The following is a 20,278-nucleotide window of genomic DNA, read 5'->3' as shown; positions in this document are numbered from 1 at the left end:
GTGGCCACAACTTGAATAACATGATAATTAACTCTCTGCACATTAAGATGGGCAGAACAACTTGTGAATGAGCTGCTGCGAGCGCAGTCTCAATGGCTAGCGGTGACCTCATCACTGGCATTTTCCCACTTATATAGTAATACTTGGCACACTCGGGTGGATGTGATGAAAAAACAGTTTTAATGTATTGTGAGATACATACAGTAGTCACCACAAACATTTCGGTCTTTCAAGACCTTCATCAGTGTACTACAAAATAAAGCAGAATAAACAATAAAGAAACCATATAAAGAAATTAGCGACAATCATACAGGAAGGTCACAGTGAGTGACATAAATACCACAGTAAGGTTATCCAACATAATCGACCCATATCAACGTACAGAGGAGGTTGCAGCATGCATAAGAGAGCTAGAAGCTGGTAAGACATTGATATAACACCAACATACCTATTAGAAGTAAGAGCTGGGCATATGATTTTAACCCTTTAAGAGTGCGCTGGAATCGGGGGTAGGAAAAGGGGTGCATATGAAGTGGTGTTTTGCCTCAATTAATAAGCCAGGTGTGTCAGCAAGGAGAGAAAAAACACCTACCAATTTATAGGATAAGCCAGGCATACTGATTTGTGGGGGCCGTTTAATGGTCTATTTGTAGATAATATGTACAGTAGGTTAATATCACCGAGGTACTCAAAAAGAGTGGGGCCTAACAGTGCATAAACTTACCAATACATCAGGAGCTATGTGCAAAGACACGGTATCCACCGCAGGTCTGGAGGGTGATCGTGGCGTGCCTGGGGTCCCTATTAATTCCTGGCTATGTGTGCGCCTTATTGCTGTGTTCGAGGGCCGGAAGCAGCTAACCAGAAGTGACGTTTGCGTGTCAGGAGCTGGAACAAGCGGCTCAATGCATTCCACTTGCTGGGAGCGGCTAACCAGAAGTGACGTTTGCGTGTCAGGAGCCGGAACAAGCGGCGCAATGCGTTACACTTGCTGGAAGTGGCTAACAGGAAGTGACGTTTGCGTGTCAGGAGCTGGAACCAGCGGCGCTATGCGTTCCACTTGCCGGGAGCGGCTAACCGGAAGTGACGTTTGCATGTCAGGAGCGAGAACCAGCGACGCTATGCGTTCCACTTGCCAGAAGCGACTAACCGGAAGTGACGTTTGCGTGTCAGGAGCTGGAACCAGCGGCGCTATGCGTTCCACTTGCCAGAAGCGACTAACCGGAAGTGACGTTTGCGTGTCAGGAGCCGGAACCAGCGGTGCTATGCGTTCCACTTGCCGGGAACGGCTAACCGGAAGTGACGTTTGCATGTCAGGAGCCGGAACCAGCGGCGATATGCGTTCCACTTCCCAGGAGCGGCTAACCGGAAGTGACGTTTGCGTGTCAGGAGCCGGAACCAGCGGCGCTATGCGTTCCACTTGCCAGAAGCGACTATCTGGAAGTGACGTTTGCGTGTCAGGAGCTGGAACCAGCGGCGCTATGCGTTCCACTTGCCGGGAGCAGCTAACCAGAAGTGACGTTTGCGTGTTAGGAGCTGGAACCAGCGGCGCTATGCGTTCTATCTGCCGGAACTAGGAGATGTGCGCTCCAGGTAGAGTGGTGATCGGTGTGTTACAGATTGGTGGGTGGAGACTTGAAGGTTGCAGTGGGGAATCTATGGATCCACGGTGAAGAAGTGACACAGTGGAGATGAAGTGCAGAAGATATTCAGTTCATGCGGCTCTGCAAAAAGAAAAAAGATGCCAAAATTCTGATATATGTGCACGGCTGTAATAAGAAATAGATAACATATTGCATTAAATGATACTCTGGCATAAAAGCAAAATCAATATCAAACAATTACATGAAGGATTACATAAAGGATTGCAAATCATAGTCTCTGTTAAGTCCTTTTGGAGTCAGAGTGTTTAGCTCATAGATCCTGTGTTATTATTGAGATGCGGTCGCTCCCCCTGTGGGGGAAGGGAGGGTGAGACATGGTCGATCACTTGAAACCTTAATTGTGCCACGTTATGGCCCTTAGAGAAAATGTGTTGTGGAATGGAAAGTAAAAGGTTGTTGTACCTGATGGTAGACTTATGTTTCGAAATTCTGTCTTTGACCGATTGGGTAGTCTCACCCAGGTAAATTAGGCCACAGGGGCAATTAATCAAATATACTACGAAATTGGAGTCACAGGTGAGAAATTGATTGATATTGTATCTCTTCCCAGTGTATGGATGATGGATAGTGTCTCCCTTCAGAACTTTGTTGCACTGATTGCAGTTGAGGCAGGGGAAAGTGCCCATTTTGGGATTCCGCAAGAAACGTGTATTGGATGTACGAGTAGGGCCAGTGTCAGCTCTGACTAAGGTGTCACGTACATTGCGTGCTCATCTGAAAAGGGTTTTTGAAATCTTCAATTGTGGGATCGGCCGTCTGTAAGAGATACCAATGTTTGCAAATGTGTTGTGATAGGCAATTCAGTATCACAATGGACATAGCGGTCAGAGCACATACAGTGATCTGACAATAACCCAAAATCATAGAACGAGCTCTGAGACGTGGGAACTCTGCAGACCGCAATCCCTAATCCTCTCCAAACAACACTAGAGGCAGCCGTGGATTGCGCCTAACTCCGCCTATGCAACTCGGCACAGCCTGAGAAACTAACTAGCCTGAAGATAGAAAATAAGCCTACCTTGCCTCAGAGAAATACCCCAAAGGAAAAGGCAGCCCCCACATATAATGACTGTGAGTTAAGATGAAAAGACAAACGTAGGGATGAAATAGATTCAGCAAAGTGAGGCCCGACTTTCTTAACAGAGCGAGGATAGGAAAGATAACTTTGCGGTCTACACAAAACCCTAAAGAAAACCACGCAAAGGGGGCAAAAAGACCCTCCGTACCGAACTAAGGGCACGGAGATACACCCTTTGCGTCCCAGAGCTTCCAGCAAAACAAATAGACAAGCTGGACAGAAAAAATAGCAAACAAATAGCAAAGAAGAACTTAGCTATGCAGAGCAGCAGGCCACAGGAATGATCCAGGGAAAAACAAGTCCAACACTGGAACATTGACAGGAAGCAAGGATCAAAGCATTAGGTGGAGTAAAGTAGAGAAGCACCTAACGACCTCACCAGATCACCTGAGGGAGGAAACTCAGAAGCCGCAGTACCACTTTCCTCCACAAACGGAAGCTCCCAGAGAGAATCAGCCGAAGTACCACTTGTGACCACAGGAGGGAGCTCTGCCACAGAATTCACAACACAAATGGTTCTATGGCTAATATAGGCTGAAGGGTGATAATGATGTACAAAAGGGACCCGGCTACTCATAGTGTTATTGCGACTCCTAGTGGGATCATGGGTTGTGTTAACGCTTTGTGGGGGTAACCCCTATTGAGGAATTTAGACTTCTTTTACCCAGATATAGCATTTTCCCACTGTCCTGAGGTCACCGCAGTTCAGCCCGGCCTCGATGATGTCACCGCTGGTAAATGATGCTGCGCTCTCATCAGCTCAGTCACCAGTGGTTTTCAGCCTGGACGGTCACATCTTAGCACTGTCCAGGTTGAAAACTAATTATCCCCCAGACATGGATTACAGCGTGGGACAGAATGACAGACAGGTATGGTATATTGTTGTTCTGTTATTTTATTTTTATAACAGGAGATCGAGGACTTCGGTGGAATTAGGGGAGGTCGTAAGTATGGTTTAATTGAGAATATTAAAGGAGTCTGTGTTTTTTTTTTCAAATAAAGGACTTTATTCAGGCTGTGTCTTTATTTACCATATAAGTATAGGATTAGTAATGGAGAGATGTCTTATAGACACCTCTCCATTATTAAGCTGTGGCTTGATGTCACCTGACAATACAAAGATGAAATCAACCCTACAAATATTAACCCCTCTTGCCACCGCTACAGGGCAAGTGGGAAGAGTCGGGCAAAGCGCAAAAATTGGCACATCTAATAGGTGCACCTTTTCTGGGCAGCTGCAGGCTGCTGTTTTTAGGCTGGGGGGTCAATATCCATGACCCCTTAACAGCCTGAGAATACCAGCCCCCAGCTATGAGCTTTAGCAAGGCTGGTTGTCAAAAATGGGGGGGACACCATGCCATTTTTTAAAATTATTTATTTAAATAATTTTAAAAATAGCATGGGTGCCCCTCTATTCTTGATAACTAACCTTGCTGAAGCTGACAGCTGAGGGTTGCAGCCCCCAGCTGTGAGTTTTGCTTGGTTGGTTCAAGAAAATAGGGGGGAACCCACACCGGGTTTTTCATTTATTTATTTCGATATATTGCAGGTGGCTGGTGAGGAAAATCCCCGATCATCCGCTTCTGCTGTCACTGTTATTAGCGGCAGCATTTGTCAGATGATGGGAGTAATAGTCCCAAAAGCCCCCACCTGCTGTCATCATTCCGACTTTAATATAACTCTCATCTTTCTCCTCTGCTCACGCCGACTGCCAGCAGAGCAGGGGAGAATGATGAGAGCCGTCTTCAGCACCTGCCGCCGAGGAACAGCGGTTACTGTAGCGCTTCTTCCCTGGTGCTGATGTGTGTCACACGGAGGACACAAATGTGTGTTCTCCATGTGCACATGTGCAGTACGTTTTTCCGTCCATGCTGAAAGTAAAAAACAGACATGACTACTTGCGGGTCACACGGTCCATGGAAACACACTAACGTGCACAGACCCATTCATTTGAATGGGTCTACGTGTGTACGTGTCTCCGGTACGTGTGAAAACTGTCACCTCACGTACCGGAGACACGGACGTGTGCAAGAGGCTTTATGATGTTGTGGTATTTCACTCACGTGGTGGCACACAGAGGTAGGAAAAATGGGAACAACGTCTCTTTAAATCCTCATTGAGTTATTGTAAGGCAGCATAAACCAACTTGTGGGGAAAACAAACTCAGCCTTCTTGGATAAAACAGGAACAAAACGATAAAGGAGTACAAAAATGCTGCAGCACAGTCCGTATGTTGTGGGTGGCCCCCCGCTCTGGAGCAGGCCAGGTTCAGTCTGTACTCGACGAGCCACAAAGCCTCTGGAGGTTCCTCTCTCCAGGCTAGCTGAACCCAGACTGCCTGTAGAGCTCGGTTATTTCAACCCAAGCCTGTAACTTCCCCATTATGTGATTGATCACATGATCATGTCCTCATGCAGGTCCTGGCAGGTCTGCCAGGGGAGATAAAGTGGACCTTCTCCCACCCGCTCTCCACATAAAACAAGGCCTGTTTATGCAACGTAACTCTCACAACACGTAGTGTGCTGGAGAAAAAATGCTCTGGTTTCACATCACTGACGCCGTTAAGCGCAGTGACACATATCTCCCCTCTATCAGCTTACCAGTGACTCTGTCACAATGTGTAGATGGCTGTGAAGGTCTTGTGTTCAGTGTTGCTTTATCCACCAGTATTATATGTTTTATACTTGTGTTATGAGAACAGTGGAGGTGGCAGGATTAGAGCTGATCATAGATGTGACTTCTCCATCTGTCTATGACTTTTGCAATATTTATTTCAGGGTGAAGATCTGACCCATATTAATACTACAGAGACATATGTGAGGGGTGATGAGCGGTGTAAAGAGGAGATTCCTACATATGACTACCCAGGTGAGTAGTGACCACTAAATGCAGAGAAGTCACAGATTCTTCTCAGTCACCGGCTGTGGCTGCTTTATCGGAGGTGTAGTGCGGCCGTATCACAATCGTGTGATCACCATTTTGCCTCTAGACCACAACATTCTTCTCCACCCAAAACTGTCCAAGTGACTTTGGGCATTTAAAGCCCTTTTCTATAGAACTTACCACCTGGAGGATCCAACTACCCCCTGAGATTAGAAGACTCTGACCGTTACCTGCCCAGATCTGTAAACTACAAAGCCAAATGACAGCGTACGTAGAATGTGCTGACAAGTTAGAAAAATATTATGATGAGAAAACGGAGGGTAATGATGCTTTTGGCTTCCAAAATCCCTGATATGGGAGGAAGGAAAAAATCAGGGCTTTGAAAAGCGCTGCCAAGTGCTGAGCCATAAAGTTGGCTATCAAAACAAATAAACGTAAAAAAAACCCAAACTTTTCATTTTAATATTCTACCCATTTCCGATGTGAACCAGCTCCTTCCTCAGGCATATTATTATTATTATACATTTTTATTGCGCCATTTATTCCATGGCGCTTTACATGTGAATATGGGGCAAATATAGACAAATACATTAAACATGAGCAAATAACAAGGCACACGAGTACATAAGGAGGGAGGACCCTGCCCGCGAGGGCTCACAGTCTGCAGGGGATGGGTGAGGATACACTAGGAGAGGGAAGAGCTGGCTGTGCGGCTGTTCAGTAGGTTGAGGATCACTGCAGGCTGTAGGCTTGTCGGAAGAGATGAGTCTTCAGGTTCTTTTTGAAGGTTTCTATGGTAGGCGCGAGGCTGATGTGTTGGGGTAGAGAGTTCCAGAGTATGGGGGAAGCACGGAAGAATTCTTGGATGCGGTTATGGGAAGAAGAGATGAGAGGGGAGTAGAGAAGGAGGTCTTGAGAGGATCGGAGGTTGTGTGTAGGTAGGTACCGGGAGACCATGTCACAGATGTATGGAGGAGACAGGTTGTGGATGGCTTTGTATGTCAGTGTGAGGGTTTTGAACTGGAGTCTCTGGGCGATAGGAAGCCAGTGAAGGGCTTGACACAGGGGAGAGGCTGGGGAATAGCGGGGGGACAGGTGGATTAGTCGGGCAGCAGAGTGTAGGATGGATTGGAGTGGTGCCAGAGTGCTAGAGGGGAGTCCAGAGAGTAGGAGGTTGCAGTAGTCGAAGCGGGAGATGATAAGGGCATGCACTAGCGTTTTTGCAGTGTTGCGGTCAAGGAAAGTACGGATCCGGGAAATATTTTTGAGTTTGAGACGACAGGAGGAGGCAAGGGCTTGGATATGTGGCTTGAAAGAGAGGGCAGAGTCGAGGATCACCCCGAGGCACCGGGCGTGTGGGACTGGGGATAGTGAGCAGCCATTGACATTGATGGATAGGTCTGGTGGAGGGGTAGAGTGAGATGGGGGAAAGATGATGAATTCTGTTTTGTCCATGTTCAGTTGTAGAAAGCGAGCAGAAAAGAAGGATGAAATAGCAGACCGACATTGCGGGATTTTGGTAAGTAAGGAGGAGAGGTCAGGTCCGGAGAGGTAGATCTGCGTGTCATCAGCGTAGAGATGGTACTGCAAACCGTGGGATTCTATGAGCTGTCCCAGGCCGAAAGTGTAGATGGAGAAGAGTAGGGGTCCTAGAACAGAGCCTTGAAGAACACCAACTGACAAGGGGCGAAGTGAGGAGGTGGTGTGGGGGAGGGAGACACTGAATGTTCGGTCTGTCAGATATGACGAGATCCAGGAAAGGGCCAAGTCTGTGATGCCAAGAGATGAGAGGATTTGTAGCAAAAGGGAGTGGTCTACAGTGTCAAAGGCAGAAGACAGGTCCAGGAGAAGGAGGACAGAGTAGTGTCGCCTGCTCCTGGCAGTTAGTAGGTCATTGGTGACTTTAGTTAGGGCAGTTTCAGTAGAGTGATGGGAACGGAAGCCTGATTGTAACCAATCAAAGAGGGAGCAGGAGGAGAAGTGGGAGGACAGTTCAAGATGGACGTGTTGCTCCAGCAATTTGGAGGCATAAGGGAGAAGAGATATTGGGCGATAGCTAGACACAGAGGATGGGTCGAGGGAGGGCTTTTTGAGGATGGGTGTGATCTTGGCATGCTTGAAGGATGAGGGAAAGACACCTGTTGTGAGTGAGAGGTTGAAGAGGTGCGTTAGGGTTGGGATGAAGACCGTGGAAAGGTTAGGGATGAGGTGGGATGGGAGCGGGTCAAGCGTGCAGGTGGTGAGGTGTGATCTTGACAGGAGGGTGGAGAGCTGATCTTCTGTCATGGTGGAGAAGCTGGTTTTTGAGGAGCAGGGTTGAGCAGCTAAGAGGGGTAGTGGGTGCTGTGGGCCAAAGCTTTCTCTGATCGTATCGATCTTCTGTTTAAAGAAAGAGGCGAAGTCATCAGCAGAAATGAGGGGGGAGGGAGGAGGTGTGGGGGGACGGAGTAGAGAATTGAAAGTGTTGAAAAGCTGTTTAGGGTTGTGGGACAGGGAGGATATGAGAGATGAGAAGTAAGTTTGTTTTGCGGCAGTGAGCGCAGACTTGAAGCTGGCGAGGGACTGCTTGTATGCAGTGAAGTGGTCGGCAGAGTGGGATCGCTTCCATCTCCGCTCAGCAATCCTGGAAGCCCGTCTCAATTCTTTGGTCAGGCTGGTCAGCCAGGGCCGCCTGTTAATTGTACGAGTTTTACTATGCATGAGCGGGGCGGCCGAATTGAGTGTTGCTGTTATTGTGGTGTTATAAAAAGTGGCAGCAGCATCTGTGTCATGAAGGGAGGGTATGTCTGTGAGAGGGAGAAGGGACTCCGAGAGTGATTGTAAGTTGAGATGTTTGAGATTTCTGCAAGGGTGAGTGAGTTTGTGGAGTGGGGGCTGCACACTAGGAGAGGAGAGGGACGAGAATGTCAGTAGGTTGTGGTCAGACAGGGGGAGGGGTGTGTTAGTGAGATTAGTAAGGGAGCAGAGGCGGGTGAAGATGAGGTCCAGCGTGTGGCCATCTTTGTGAGTGGCCTCAGGGGACCATTGAGTGAGGCCGAAGGAAGCAGTCAGTGATAAAAGTTTAGAGGCAGCTGAGGTGAAAGTGTCAATGGGGACATTGAAATCACCCATGATGATAGTGGGGATATCAACAGAGAGCAAATGAAGTAGCCAGGTGGGGAAGTGGTCGAGAAAGGTGGAGATGGCTAGTTCTGGGGGGCGGTAGATGACAGCCAGCTGGAGGTTGGAGGGGGAATAGATGCGGACAGAGTGCACCTCAAATGAGGGAAGAGAAGCGGAGGGTGGTAGCGGGATTGGAGTGAAGGAGCAGGTGTCGGACAGGAGCAAGCCAACTCTTCCACCGCGTTTGTTGCTGGGGCGAGGGGTGTGAGAGAGGTGGAATCCGCCATAGGAGAGCGCAGCTGGAGAGGCCGAGTCAGAGGGGGTGAGCCAGGTTTCGGTGAGGCCGAGGAAGGAGAGTTTGTTGGTGATGAAGAGGTCATGGATAAATGGCAGTTTGTTGCAGATGGAGCGTGCGTTCCATAGTGCTCCAAGTAGCGGGAGCAGGGGAGTGGGGGCTGGATGAATGGGTATGAGGTTGTCATGGTTGGGAAAACGTGCGGAGGATCGTGGCAGGGGGTTAGAAACGAGTGTGGGGATGAGTTGGGGAGGGCCGGGATTTGGGGATATGTCACCAGCGATGAGGAGTAGCAGACAGAATATTAGAAGGTGGGAGCAGGATAGGACATGATGCGGCCGTGTGTGTCTGGAGAAAAAGGATTGTATGTGGAGGAACAGTTCTGAGGAGAAGGTGAGATGGCTGGGGAGGATGGAGGAAGAAATGACTATTTCCTTACTAGGTGGAGGGATTGCAGGAGATTGTAAGAAGTAAAGTAGTATGGGGGTGAAAGAGAAAAGAAACCGAAACATTGTAGTGGTCGGTGTTCTGTTACCTTCCAGTCAATTCCAGTCCAATTCAGTCTAATTCAGAATCATAATTAAAAAGATGGAAGTTAAAAGATGAATTGCAGCAGACTGAGTCTGTAGCAAATTCCTGCATGTGAATATATCCCCAGTTAAGGGCAATCAGGTGTGAATGAGGAGGTGGCTGGGTATGGGAGACCAGATGTAGAGACTTAAGCAGAGGTCATAAAGAGAGGGAGGGGTTGGAGTGACCACTCAAAGAGATGCCAGGATAACACAGAGGTACATGAAGACAGGTCATGGAAAACAAGCTGATAGGTAAGAAGCATACTAAAAAGGATTATATGTGCAGCATCAAGACACTCAGATCCAGGGGAAGCATAGAAAAATCAGTGCAATATACAGAGACAATCAGGAGCAGGGAGAGCTGGGTAAAGTCAGTGCATACCTGTGGGAAGAGGAGAACAGCTCGATTAGATGGTGCAGATGATGATAATATTGTAGTAGTGATGAGTAGCCAAATGCATTCTACAATTCAGTCTAATTCAGAATCATAATTAAAAAGATGTAATTTAAAAGATGGAAGTTAAAAGATGAATTGCAGCAGACTGAGTCTGTAGCAGACTCCTGCATGTGAATATATCCCCATATCCCCAGTTAAGGGCAATCAGGCATATACAAATGATACATTGTGGATGTTTTATATCCTCCAGAACGGCGTCACTGATCCAATTGCTTAATTCATTAATTAAACCGCACCTTTGGTGCAGTTTTTTGTTAAAACTTTTCTTCGTATACAAAACAATACAAATAGATGTAAAATGCATATTGGATGCACAATAAAATCCATATAAAGAAAAATATAGTACAGGGAAAATCCTCCGGTTTAAGTGTGGATAGTTTCAAAATCCAATAGGATTCTTTATTCACAAGTCTTTGGGACCTATTAGACACACGTTCTGATATTTGTTCTAATATATTGAGTCTTAATCTGGTGGGATCTCGTTTATATTCTAAAGTGAAATGCCTAAACAGACTGTGACAGATTACACCTTTCCTAATATTATGTCTCTGGCTGGTCATCCTGTTATGGATCGCTTGGGCCATTTTTAGATCCCTGATATTGGATGAATCTACCTTCTCTCCCTTCTGTGCTGCTGAATGTGCTCATATGGTCCCTACAAGACCAGGTCCAGTCTTTCTGACCAAACTTCGCTTTTATGATTGACAACATTAAATGTGCAGTGAGGGCCAAGTGCGAATTTCTGTACAATAACAGTAAATTCAAAAAAGCTCATTTTTTTCTCATTAATGTACACTCTGCACACCATATTGACTGAAAAAAACAGGAATGTAGTGATTTTTGCAAATTTATTAAAAAAGAAAAAATGAAATATCACATGGTCGTAAGTATTCAGACCCTTTGCTCAGTATTGAGTAGAAGCACCTTTACAGCTATTACAGCCATGAGTCTTCTTGGGTATGATGTAACAAGTTTTTCACACCTGGATTTGGGGATCCTCTGCCATTCTTTCTTGCAGATCCTCTCCAGTTCCGTCAGGTTGGATGGTGAACGTTGGTGGACAGCCATTTTCAGGCCTCTCCATAGATGTTCAATTGGGTTTAGGGCAGGGCTCTGGCTGGGCCAGTCAAGAATGGTCACAGAGTTGTTCTGAAGCCACTCCTTTGAGTGCTTAGTGTCATTGTCTTGTTGGAAGGTGAACCTTCGGCCAAGTCTGAGGTCCAGAGCACTCTGAAAGTGGTTTTCATCCAGGATATCTCAGTACTTGACCGCATTCATGTTTCCTTCAATGACAACCAGTTATCCTGTCCCTGCAGCTGAAAAACACCCCCATAACATGATGCGGTCATCATGTTGGGATTGTATTGGGCAGGTGATGAGCAGTGCCTGGTTTTCTCCACACATACCGCTTTGAATTTTCACTAAAAAGGTCCATCTTTGTCTCATCAGACCAGAGAATCTTATTTCTCATAGTCTGAGAGTCCTTCATGTGTTTTTTTAGCAAACTCTATACGGGCTTTCATATGTCTTGCACTGAGGAGAGGCTTCCGGGCCACTCTGCGATAAAGGCCCGACTGGTGGAGGGTTGCAGTGATAGTTGACTTTCTCCCATCCGCCTACTGCATCTGTGGAGCTCAGCCACACTGATCTTGGGGTTCTTCTTTACCTCTCTCACCAAGGCTCTTTTCCCACGATTGCACAATTTGGCGGACGGCCAGGTCTAGGAAGACTTCTGATGGTCCCAAACTTCTTCCATTTAAGGATTATGGAGGCCACTGTGCTCTTAGGAACCTTGAGTACTGCAGAAATTATTTTGTAATCTTGGCCAGATCTGTGCCTTGGCACAATTCTGTCTCTGAGCTCCTTGGCCAGTTCCTTTGACCTCATGATTCTCATTTGGTCTGACATGCACTGTGAGCTATGAGGTCTTATATAGACAGGTGTGTGCCTTTCCAAATCAATTCCTATCAGTTTAACCCCTTACTGACATCGGGCGTACTAGTGCGCCGATGTCAGACTTCCTCCCTTTGATGTGGGCTCCGGTGGTGAGCCCACATCTTTCATCATGTTTTGAACAGCTGACATGTGCCCGCAATAGCCACGGGTGGAATTGAGATCCAGCCACGGCTATTAACCAGTTAAATGCCGCTTCAAACTCTGAAGCGGCATTTAAATTTCGCTTCTGGCAATCGCGAAGGAAATACGCACACCAGTGACAACTCGTCAGGTGATCGCGGGTCACCGGTGTGTTGGCATGACAATCTGAGGTCTCCTGGAAACCTCTATGGTTATCAGTGCCGGCTTCCTGTGAGCGCCACCCAGTGGTCGGCGCTCATAGCAAGTGAGGAAATCAGCTACATAGAGATGATCTGAACATCGCCTCTATGTAGCAGAGCCAATCAGGTTGTGGCAGCTTCTAGTCTCCTATGGAGACTATTGAAGCATGCCAAAAGTAAAACCAAAAAAGTTTTTAAAAATATAAAATTAAAATCCCCCCCACCCTTTTGCCCATACAAAATAAAAATAAAATCAAACATACACATATTTGGCCCTGCTGCGCTCAGAATCGCCTGATCTATCAATAAAAAAAAGGATTAATCTGATTTGCTAAACGACATAGCGAGAAAAAAAGTCAAAACACCAGAATTATGTTTTTTTGGTTGCTGCGACATTGTATTAAAATGCAATAACGGGCGATCAAAAGATCGTATCTGCACCAACATGGTATCATTAAAAACGTCAGCTCAGTGCGCAAAAAATAAGCGCTCACCCAACCTTTTATTTTTTAACAAAGTTTGTTTGTTTGTTTTTTTTTTCACCACATAGATAAAAAAGAACCTAGACATGTTTGGTGTCTATGAACTCGTAATGACCTGAAGAATCATAATGGATGGTCAGTTTCAGCATTTAGTGAACGTAGCAAAAAAGCCAAACAAAAACAAGAGTGAGATTGCACATTTATTTTTTAAATTTCACCGCACTTGGAATTTTTTCCAGTTTTCTAGTATACAACATGGTAAAATCAATGGTGTCATTCAAAAGTACAACTTGTCCCGCAAAAACAAGTCCTCACATGGCCATATTGATGGAAAAATAAAAAAGTTATGTTTCTAAGAAAAAGGGGAGTGAAAAACGAAAACGCAAAACTGAAAAAGGCTTCGGGGGTTAATTAAACACAGCTGGTTTCCAATGAAGGCGTAGAACCATCTTAAGGAGGATCGCAAGGAAATGGACAGCATGTGACTTAAATATGAGTGTCTGAGCAATGCGTCTGAATTCTTATGACCATATGATATTTCAGTTTTTCTTTTATATTAAATTTGCAAAAATTTCTACATTTCTGTTTTGTTTTCAGTCGAGATGGGGCGCAGAGTGTACATTAATGAGAAAAATGAACTTTTTGAATTTACGCAATAGCTGCCATGAAACAAAGAGTGAAAAATGTAAAGGGGTCTGAATACTTTTTGTACCCAATGTACATTTATTGACGCCTGCAGAAGATGTGTTGGCATGGCTCGAGCCCTGGTTTCATGGATTCACTCCATGTCATAAAATACATTATGTTTTCAATCCTAAATGCCGTATATACTTGAGTTGAAGCCAAGAATTTCAGCCCATTTTTTTAGGCTGAACTTGCCCCTCACGGCTTATACTCGAGTCATACCCAGGGGTCGGCAGGAGAGGTGGAGTGGCAGCTGTCTAAGCATACTCACCTGCTCCTGGCGCGGTGTCCCTGGTTCCCCAGCGCTGGCAGCTTCTTCCTGTAGTGAGCGGTCACATGGTATTGCTCATTACAGTAATGAATATGGACCCAACTCCACTCCCATAGGGGTGGAGCCGCATATTCATTACTGTAATGAGCGGTACCATGTGACCGCTCACTACAGGAAGAAGCTGCCGACGTCAGGGAAGCAGGGACCGCGCCAGGAGCAGATGAGTATAAGCAGTGCGCGATATTCACCTGCTCCCCGTTCCACCGCCGCTACGTTCCCCGTCCACTGCACTGATGCTCAGATCAGAGGGCACGGTGACGCAATTAGTGCGCGCCGCCATCTGCCTGTGCAGTCAGTGCAGTGGATGGGGAATGTAGCGGCGGCTGGCGGCGGTGGAAAGAGAAGCAAGTGAATATAAAAAGTGCCGGGGGCCTGAGCGACGAAAGGTGAGTATGTGATTGATTTTTTTTTTTATCACAGCAACAGCATATGGGGCAAATGACTGTATGGAGCATGTTCTGTCCTCACTAGATGAGGCAGGCTCACACGTAGCTAAACAGTCAGCTAAACCGCTATACCGGGGTCCAATAAGGAGACTGTGGTTGAGTCTGTGCTTTATTGAACGTAGTGGTATATTGATGCGGTGAAACTGTGAACAATGATATACATAGAATCAGTGCATGGTATAGAACAAATACATACTACACATGATGTACATTATGCATAACATTTAGAAGGCTAGTAACTGAACTAGAAGTACAACTGGTTAAGCTAGGCTAATATAGAGCAGGGATTATCTAGAGAAAACATAAAGACATACCGGCAATGCAATCGCAAGGGGGATGAAGTACAAGCGTCTTTCCTTGAAAGCAGACTGAAGGAAGTGAAAGGGAAATGGAGGGAAATGGAGGCTGAGCTACCATAATGCATTGCAAAGGGGGAGGAGAATGAGAAATGGAAAATGCCAAAAACAGAAAATGGAACTGCCAACATAACTCTGACCGCTAGAGGGAGCCAAAGCATCACAAACAAAGGTATGAATATATCCATACTGAGAAACCTGCAATTATGCAAACAGATAATCGGGGTAACAATATTTGATGGCGGAGACAGAACAGAGCATCTTATGGGGCCATAATCAGCATTTATGGACCATTACATGGGGTAAATGACTGTATGGAGCATCTTATGGGGCCATAATCAGCATTTATGGAGCATTACATGGGGCAAATGACTGTATGGAGCATCTTATGGGGCCATAATCAGTATTTGTGCAGCATTATATGGGGTGTATTTTGTATGGAGCATCTTATGGGGACCATCATGAACTGTATGGAGCATTATATGGGGCTCCTGATTCAATATGGATATTCAAAAACACTTAACCTACTGATGTCTCAATTAATTTTTCTTTTATTGGTATTTATTTTTATTTTTGACATTTACCGGTAGCTGCTGCATTTTCCACACTAGGCTTATACTCGAGTCATTAAGTTTGCCCAAATTTAGGGAAAAATTAGGGGTCTCGGCTTATACTCGGGTCGGCTTATACTCGAGTATGTACGGTAATTCGGATTGTGCAGTAATCTCTCCTGAAATGGGGGCGCTAATTCTTTCTCTACTCTTCTGGTCAGGACTCATAGTAGCTCCAGTAGTCCACCATAAATGAGTGCAACTCCGGTTTAGTGTTGGAGTTCTCCCCTCATACCTATGTTGTTGTTGAGAATGTAACTTTTTTTTTGATACATGTTCATTCTGCATGATAGTTTGAATGTGGTGGGATCGGCCTGCCTCACTTATCTGAGTCTGTAGCTCCCTGGTGGTGTTTAGAAAAAGGTTTCAGTTACCAAATGCCTGAGATCTAAATTTAAGATTCCTCAGCTCTGCGCTATTATAAAAAGTTCTATTTAAATGTCTAATATTTCTTCTTGACATTTATCTGACAGAAAATATTGGTCCTTACGATAGTTTTTATTGCTTAGAGCCACCGAGTCCCATACTCCAATTACTCCAGAGAAGTTTCACCACTATTCATTTCTTTTTCCTGAGGATGATTGTTCAGCTTGATCATTTCAGTAGATGTGTTATTGTCTATAGTCACAGTTTTGCCCATTACCCTTTAACTTCTTTAACCCCTACATGGATTTGGACTTACACAGAGACCCCCAGGCTTAAAGCACAGTGTTACCTACTGTTCTGTGGAGTAAGATGGGAAGAAGAATAGACAGATAACCGTGTCAGAACCACGAGGCCAGAGAAAATACTAACTCAGGAGACATAGGAGTAGTCAGTAAACAGGCTGGGGTAACAACAGCAAACAAATACACAAGCCGGGAGCTGAGCACAGAGGACTGAACTAGAGGAGATCAAGGCTGTATCTGGCAGATTCCAGCAATATGCTTCAAGCTGTAGTAAGGTGTGGTGCTTTCGAAGTCCAATTCTGATTGCCCGAGGTGTTCTCAATCTCAGACGGACATATTGCATCTGCTTTGGGATTGTCCCAGATTGTCCTCCTATTGGATTGTAGTGTTGAACTTCATTGGAGTGGTGTATGGGTACATTATCCCTAGGGATCCGTTGATATCTATATTAGGGTATGTGGACGAAATATTAACTGGCAATACGGCTAAAATTGTAATTGCAAGATTATCATTTGCTGCAAGGAAACTGATTGCAAAATATTGGGTTAGAGAGGAGCCTCCGAATTCATTGCTCAAATGAACCACATAATTCAACTTGATAAGTATTTACACCAGGAGAGACAAGCTGGATTTCTTCCATAAATTATTGCAGCCGTGGTTGGATAGGATTAATTTATGGTATACTAGTATATAGTATTATAGAGTACAACTTATGGTAAACGGGAACTCTGATATTGTGAACTATGGACAAAATATTGTTTGCTCCTGATATGGTCTCCATGGGGGGTTAATTTACTGTAAAACATAAAATGAGTATGAACATGTGATCTGTTGTAAATCTTGTTATGGTTAATACAAATTTATCTGATTAAAAAGGTGTGGTGCTTTCCAATTGGCTAAAACAGGGAGCAGATTACTGCAGCTGATAGCACAAACACCCATACTGCCAGACTGGATGGTACTACAGATGCCAGGCACCCTAATCTTAGTGGCTGGGAAGAGCCTGTACCGCCAAGAGCTTCTGGTTCCAACCCCACCTCTGTTACCAGCATCGCCTGCAGAATTAGTAAGCCGCGTCTGGTGTCCGAAGCAGACGTTGCAGGAGCAGATCCCAGAGGAGATGGGGCACACCATTTGCAGAATCCCTAATTATGACAAAATTGCAGAAAACCAGATCAGATGAAAAGTGACTCCATTTTGTAAATTATAACCCTCAATAAATTAATCTATAGGAATAGTGACTATTTTGACTGCACTGCAGTTTCCAGATTAGGGTTGAGCGACCTTGACTTTTTTTTAGAGTCGAGTCGGGTTTCGCGAAACCCAACTATCTCAAAAGTCGAGTCGAGTGGAATCGGCCGATTATCGCGAAAAGTCGGGGATCGACCGAAACACGAAACCCAATGCAAGTCAATGGGGGAGCATAGTCGGCAGTGTGTGGAGGCCAGGAAAACACCTACAGTGCCCATTTTATTGGCAAAAAACATACATTCTTGTTACTGAAGCTTGTCAATCTAAATTTACCTTATAATAATAGTAAGGCATTGGAAATTGGGGGTCATTTGGCTAAAGTTGTGGTGGGTAGGGCTGGTTCAAGTATTTAGTGGGCCCAGGAAATGTGGACCACGTCACGGCAGTGGAGCAGGGAGAGGTAAGTATTTCAACTTTGCAAGTGCTGTGATCCTGAGCAAGCAGGGGGGGCCCACTCGTTGGCATTAGCACTGGCACAGAGCCCCTCAAAGTACGGCGGTGTGTTTGCACGGCGGGGGCGCCTCCCACCGGCAGCGACACTTTTGCGTACTATGAGGGGCCCTGTGCCAGTGACGTCGCCAACGAGTATTCCTCCCCCCACCTGATGAAGGAACCTGCACCTTCATCTGCACCTTCCTCTTTGTCCCCGTGTAAGGTGGTATGGTATGCGGGAAGGGGAACCTGACTTTCAGCAGAGTCACAATCTTGCAGTGTAGCGTGCACGGGGAATGTTGCGTTATGGGTCAATGTACCAGCAGACTCATCTATCACTGGCTGGGCAATGGGCAGGATGAGGGGGAAACAGATATGGGCCCAAAGAATAAAGTGGGCTAAATGCAGTTCAAAATTGGTAACAGGACTAACCAGGGGGCATTGCAGTGGAGGACAACTGTAATGAGAGGCTGAGACAGAGAGTAGGCCCAAATCAGTAAGTAGTCTAAATGCAGTTCAAAATTGGCAACAGTAGTAAACAGGCAGCACAGCTTTGTTCACTGGTGAACAGCAAGGAGCGGCAGACACCGATAGAAGGCCCCAACCCAACTAGTAGACCCACTGCAGTTTTAAAATTCCGATAGGCTGAAAACCAGATAATTGTTGGTCATTTTTTGTAAAGAGGACAGCTGTATTGAGTGGCGCAGCCAGACACTACAAGTAGGCCTTACACCACAAAGTTGGCTCGACGCAGGTTTAAAAAAGGTTACATGGGTACACGGTCTGCATTGGTGTGCTCAGTGGAGGACAATTGGAAGGAGGGACTGCAGAAAGACTTAGTAGGCGTAAAATAACAAAATAGGCTCTATGCAGCTTCGATTATGTGGCAACCTGGAGAACACCTTGGAGCGGCAGACACTGTCTCTACGACCCAGACCCAACTTGTAGGCCTAATGTAGTGTTGTTTCAACAACTACTTAAGACGAGCATGAAGATTGAAGCAATGGAGAGGCAACCTGGAGAACACCTTGGAGCGGCAGACACCGTTAGTAGGCCCTACCGAAGTAGTAGCCCCAATGCAGTTTTCAAATTCCTATAGGCTGAAAACCAGACTATTGACGCTCAGCTTTTTTCAGAGGAAGACAGCTGTATTGAGTGGCGCAGACAGACACAGGTAGTAGGCCTTAAACACAAAATTTGGCTCAATGCAGTTTAAAAAAGGTTACAGGGGTACACAGGTAGCATTGGTCTGTTCAGTGGAGGACAATTTCAATTATGGACCGCAGACAGACTTAGTACGCCTACAATTAAAAAAAGAATGCTCTATGCAATTTAAAATAGGTTCCAGGGGTACACGGGCAGCAGTGGTCTGGTCAGTGGAGGACTAGTGGAAGGAGGGACCGCAGACAGGCTTAGTAGGCCTAACATAACAAAAGTAGGCTGTAGGCACATTAAAATAGGTTCCAGGGGTACACGGGTAGCAGTGGTCTGGTCAGTGGAGGTCTAGTGGAAGGAGGGACCGCAGACAGGCTTAGTAGGCCTAACATAACAAAAGTAGGCTGTAGGTACTTTAAAATAGGTTCCAGGGGTACACGGGCAGCAGTGGTGTGGTCAGTGGAGGACTAGTGGAAGGAGGGACCGCAGACAGGCTTATTAGGCCTAACATAACAAAAGTGGGCTGTAGGCACTTTAAAATAGGTTCCAGGGGTAGACGGGCAGCAGTGGTCTGGTCAGTGGAGGACTAGTGGAAGGAGGGACCGCAGACAGGCTTAGTAGGCCTAATATAACAAAAGTAGGCTGTAGGCACTTTAAAATAGGTTCCAGGGGTACACGGGCAGCAGTGGTGTTGTCAGTGGAGGACTAGTGGAAGGAGGGACAGCAGACAGGCTTAGTAGGCCTAACATAACAAAAGTGGGCTGTAGGCACTTTAAAATAGGTTCCAGGGGTACACGGGCAGCAGTGGTCTGGTCAGTGGAGGACTATTCGAAGGAGGGACCGCAGACAGGCTTAGTAGGCCTAACATAACAAAAGTGGGCTGTAGGCACTTTAAAATAGGTTCCAGGGGTACACGGGCAGCAGTGGTCTGGTCAGTGGAGGACTAGTGGAAGGAGGGACCGCAGACAGGCTTAGTAGGCCTAACATAACAAAAGTGGGCTGTAGGCACTTTAAAATAGGTTCCAGGGGTACACGGGCAGCAGTGGTGTGGTCAGTGGAGGACTAGTGGAAGGAGGGACCGCAGACAGGCTTAGTAGGCCTAACATAACAAAAGTGGGCTGTAGGCACTTTAAAATAGGTTCCAGGGGTACACGGGCAGCAGTGGTGTTGTCAGTGGAGGACTAGTGGAAGGAGGGACAGCAGACAGGCTTAGTAGGCCTAACATAACAAAAGTGGGCTGTAGGCACTTTAAAATAGGTTCCAGGGGTACACGGGCAGCAGTGGTCTGGTCAGTGGAGGACTATTGGAAGGAGGGACCGCAGACAGGCTTAGTAGGCCTAACATAACAAAAGTGGGCTGTAGGCACTTTAAAATAGGTTCCAGGGGTACACGGGCAGCAGTGGTCTGGTCAGTGGAGGACTAGTGGAAGGAGGGACCGCAGACAGGCTTAGTAGGCCTAACATAACAAAAGTGGGCTGTAGGCACTTTAAAATAGGTTCCAGGGGTACACGGGCAGCAGTGGTGTGGTCAGTGGA

The 20,278-nt window shown here is 46.2% G+C and overlaps 1 protein-coding gene across 2 annotated transcripts in view; it reads left to right on the top strand.

Annotated features, from left to right (window-relative positions):
- Positions 1 to 20,278, top strand: part of LOC138663347 (oocyte zinc finger protein XlCOF6-like) — a 55,010-nt gene that overhangs the window by 20,267 nt on the left and 14,465 nt on the right. For both annotated transcript variants that reach the window (XM_069749527.1, XM_069749528.1), the window contains one exon: positions 5,520 to 5,610. In XM_069749527.1, coding sequence (XP_069605628.1) covers positions 5,520 to 5,610 — 91 coding nt within the window. The remainder of the gene's footprint in view (positions 1 to 5,519; positions 5,611 to 20,278) is intronic.

The sequence above is a fragment of the Ranitomeya imitator genome, chromosome 2, assembly GCF_032444005.1.
Source record: "Ranitomeya imitator isolate aRanImi1 chromosome 2, aRanImi1.pri, whole genome shotgun sequence".
In the NCBI taxonomy this organism is placed as follows: Eukaryota; Metazoa; Chordata; class Amphibia; order Anura; family Dendrobatidae; genus Ranitomeya; species Ranitomeya imitator.
Note: the sequence above shows the minus strand (reverse complement) of the source record. Positions and strands in the feature narration are given on the sequence as shown.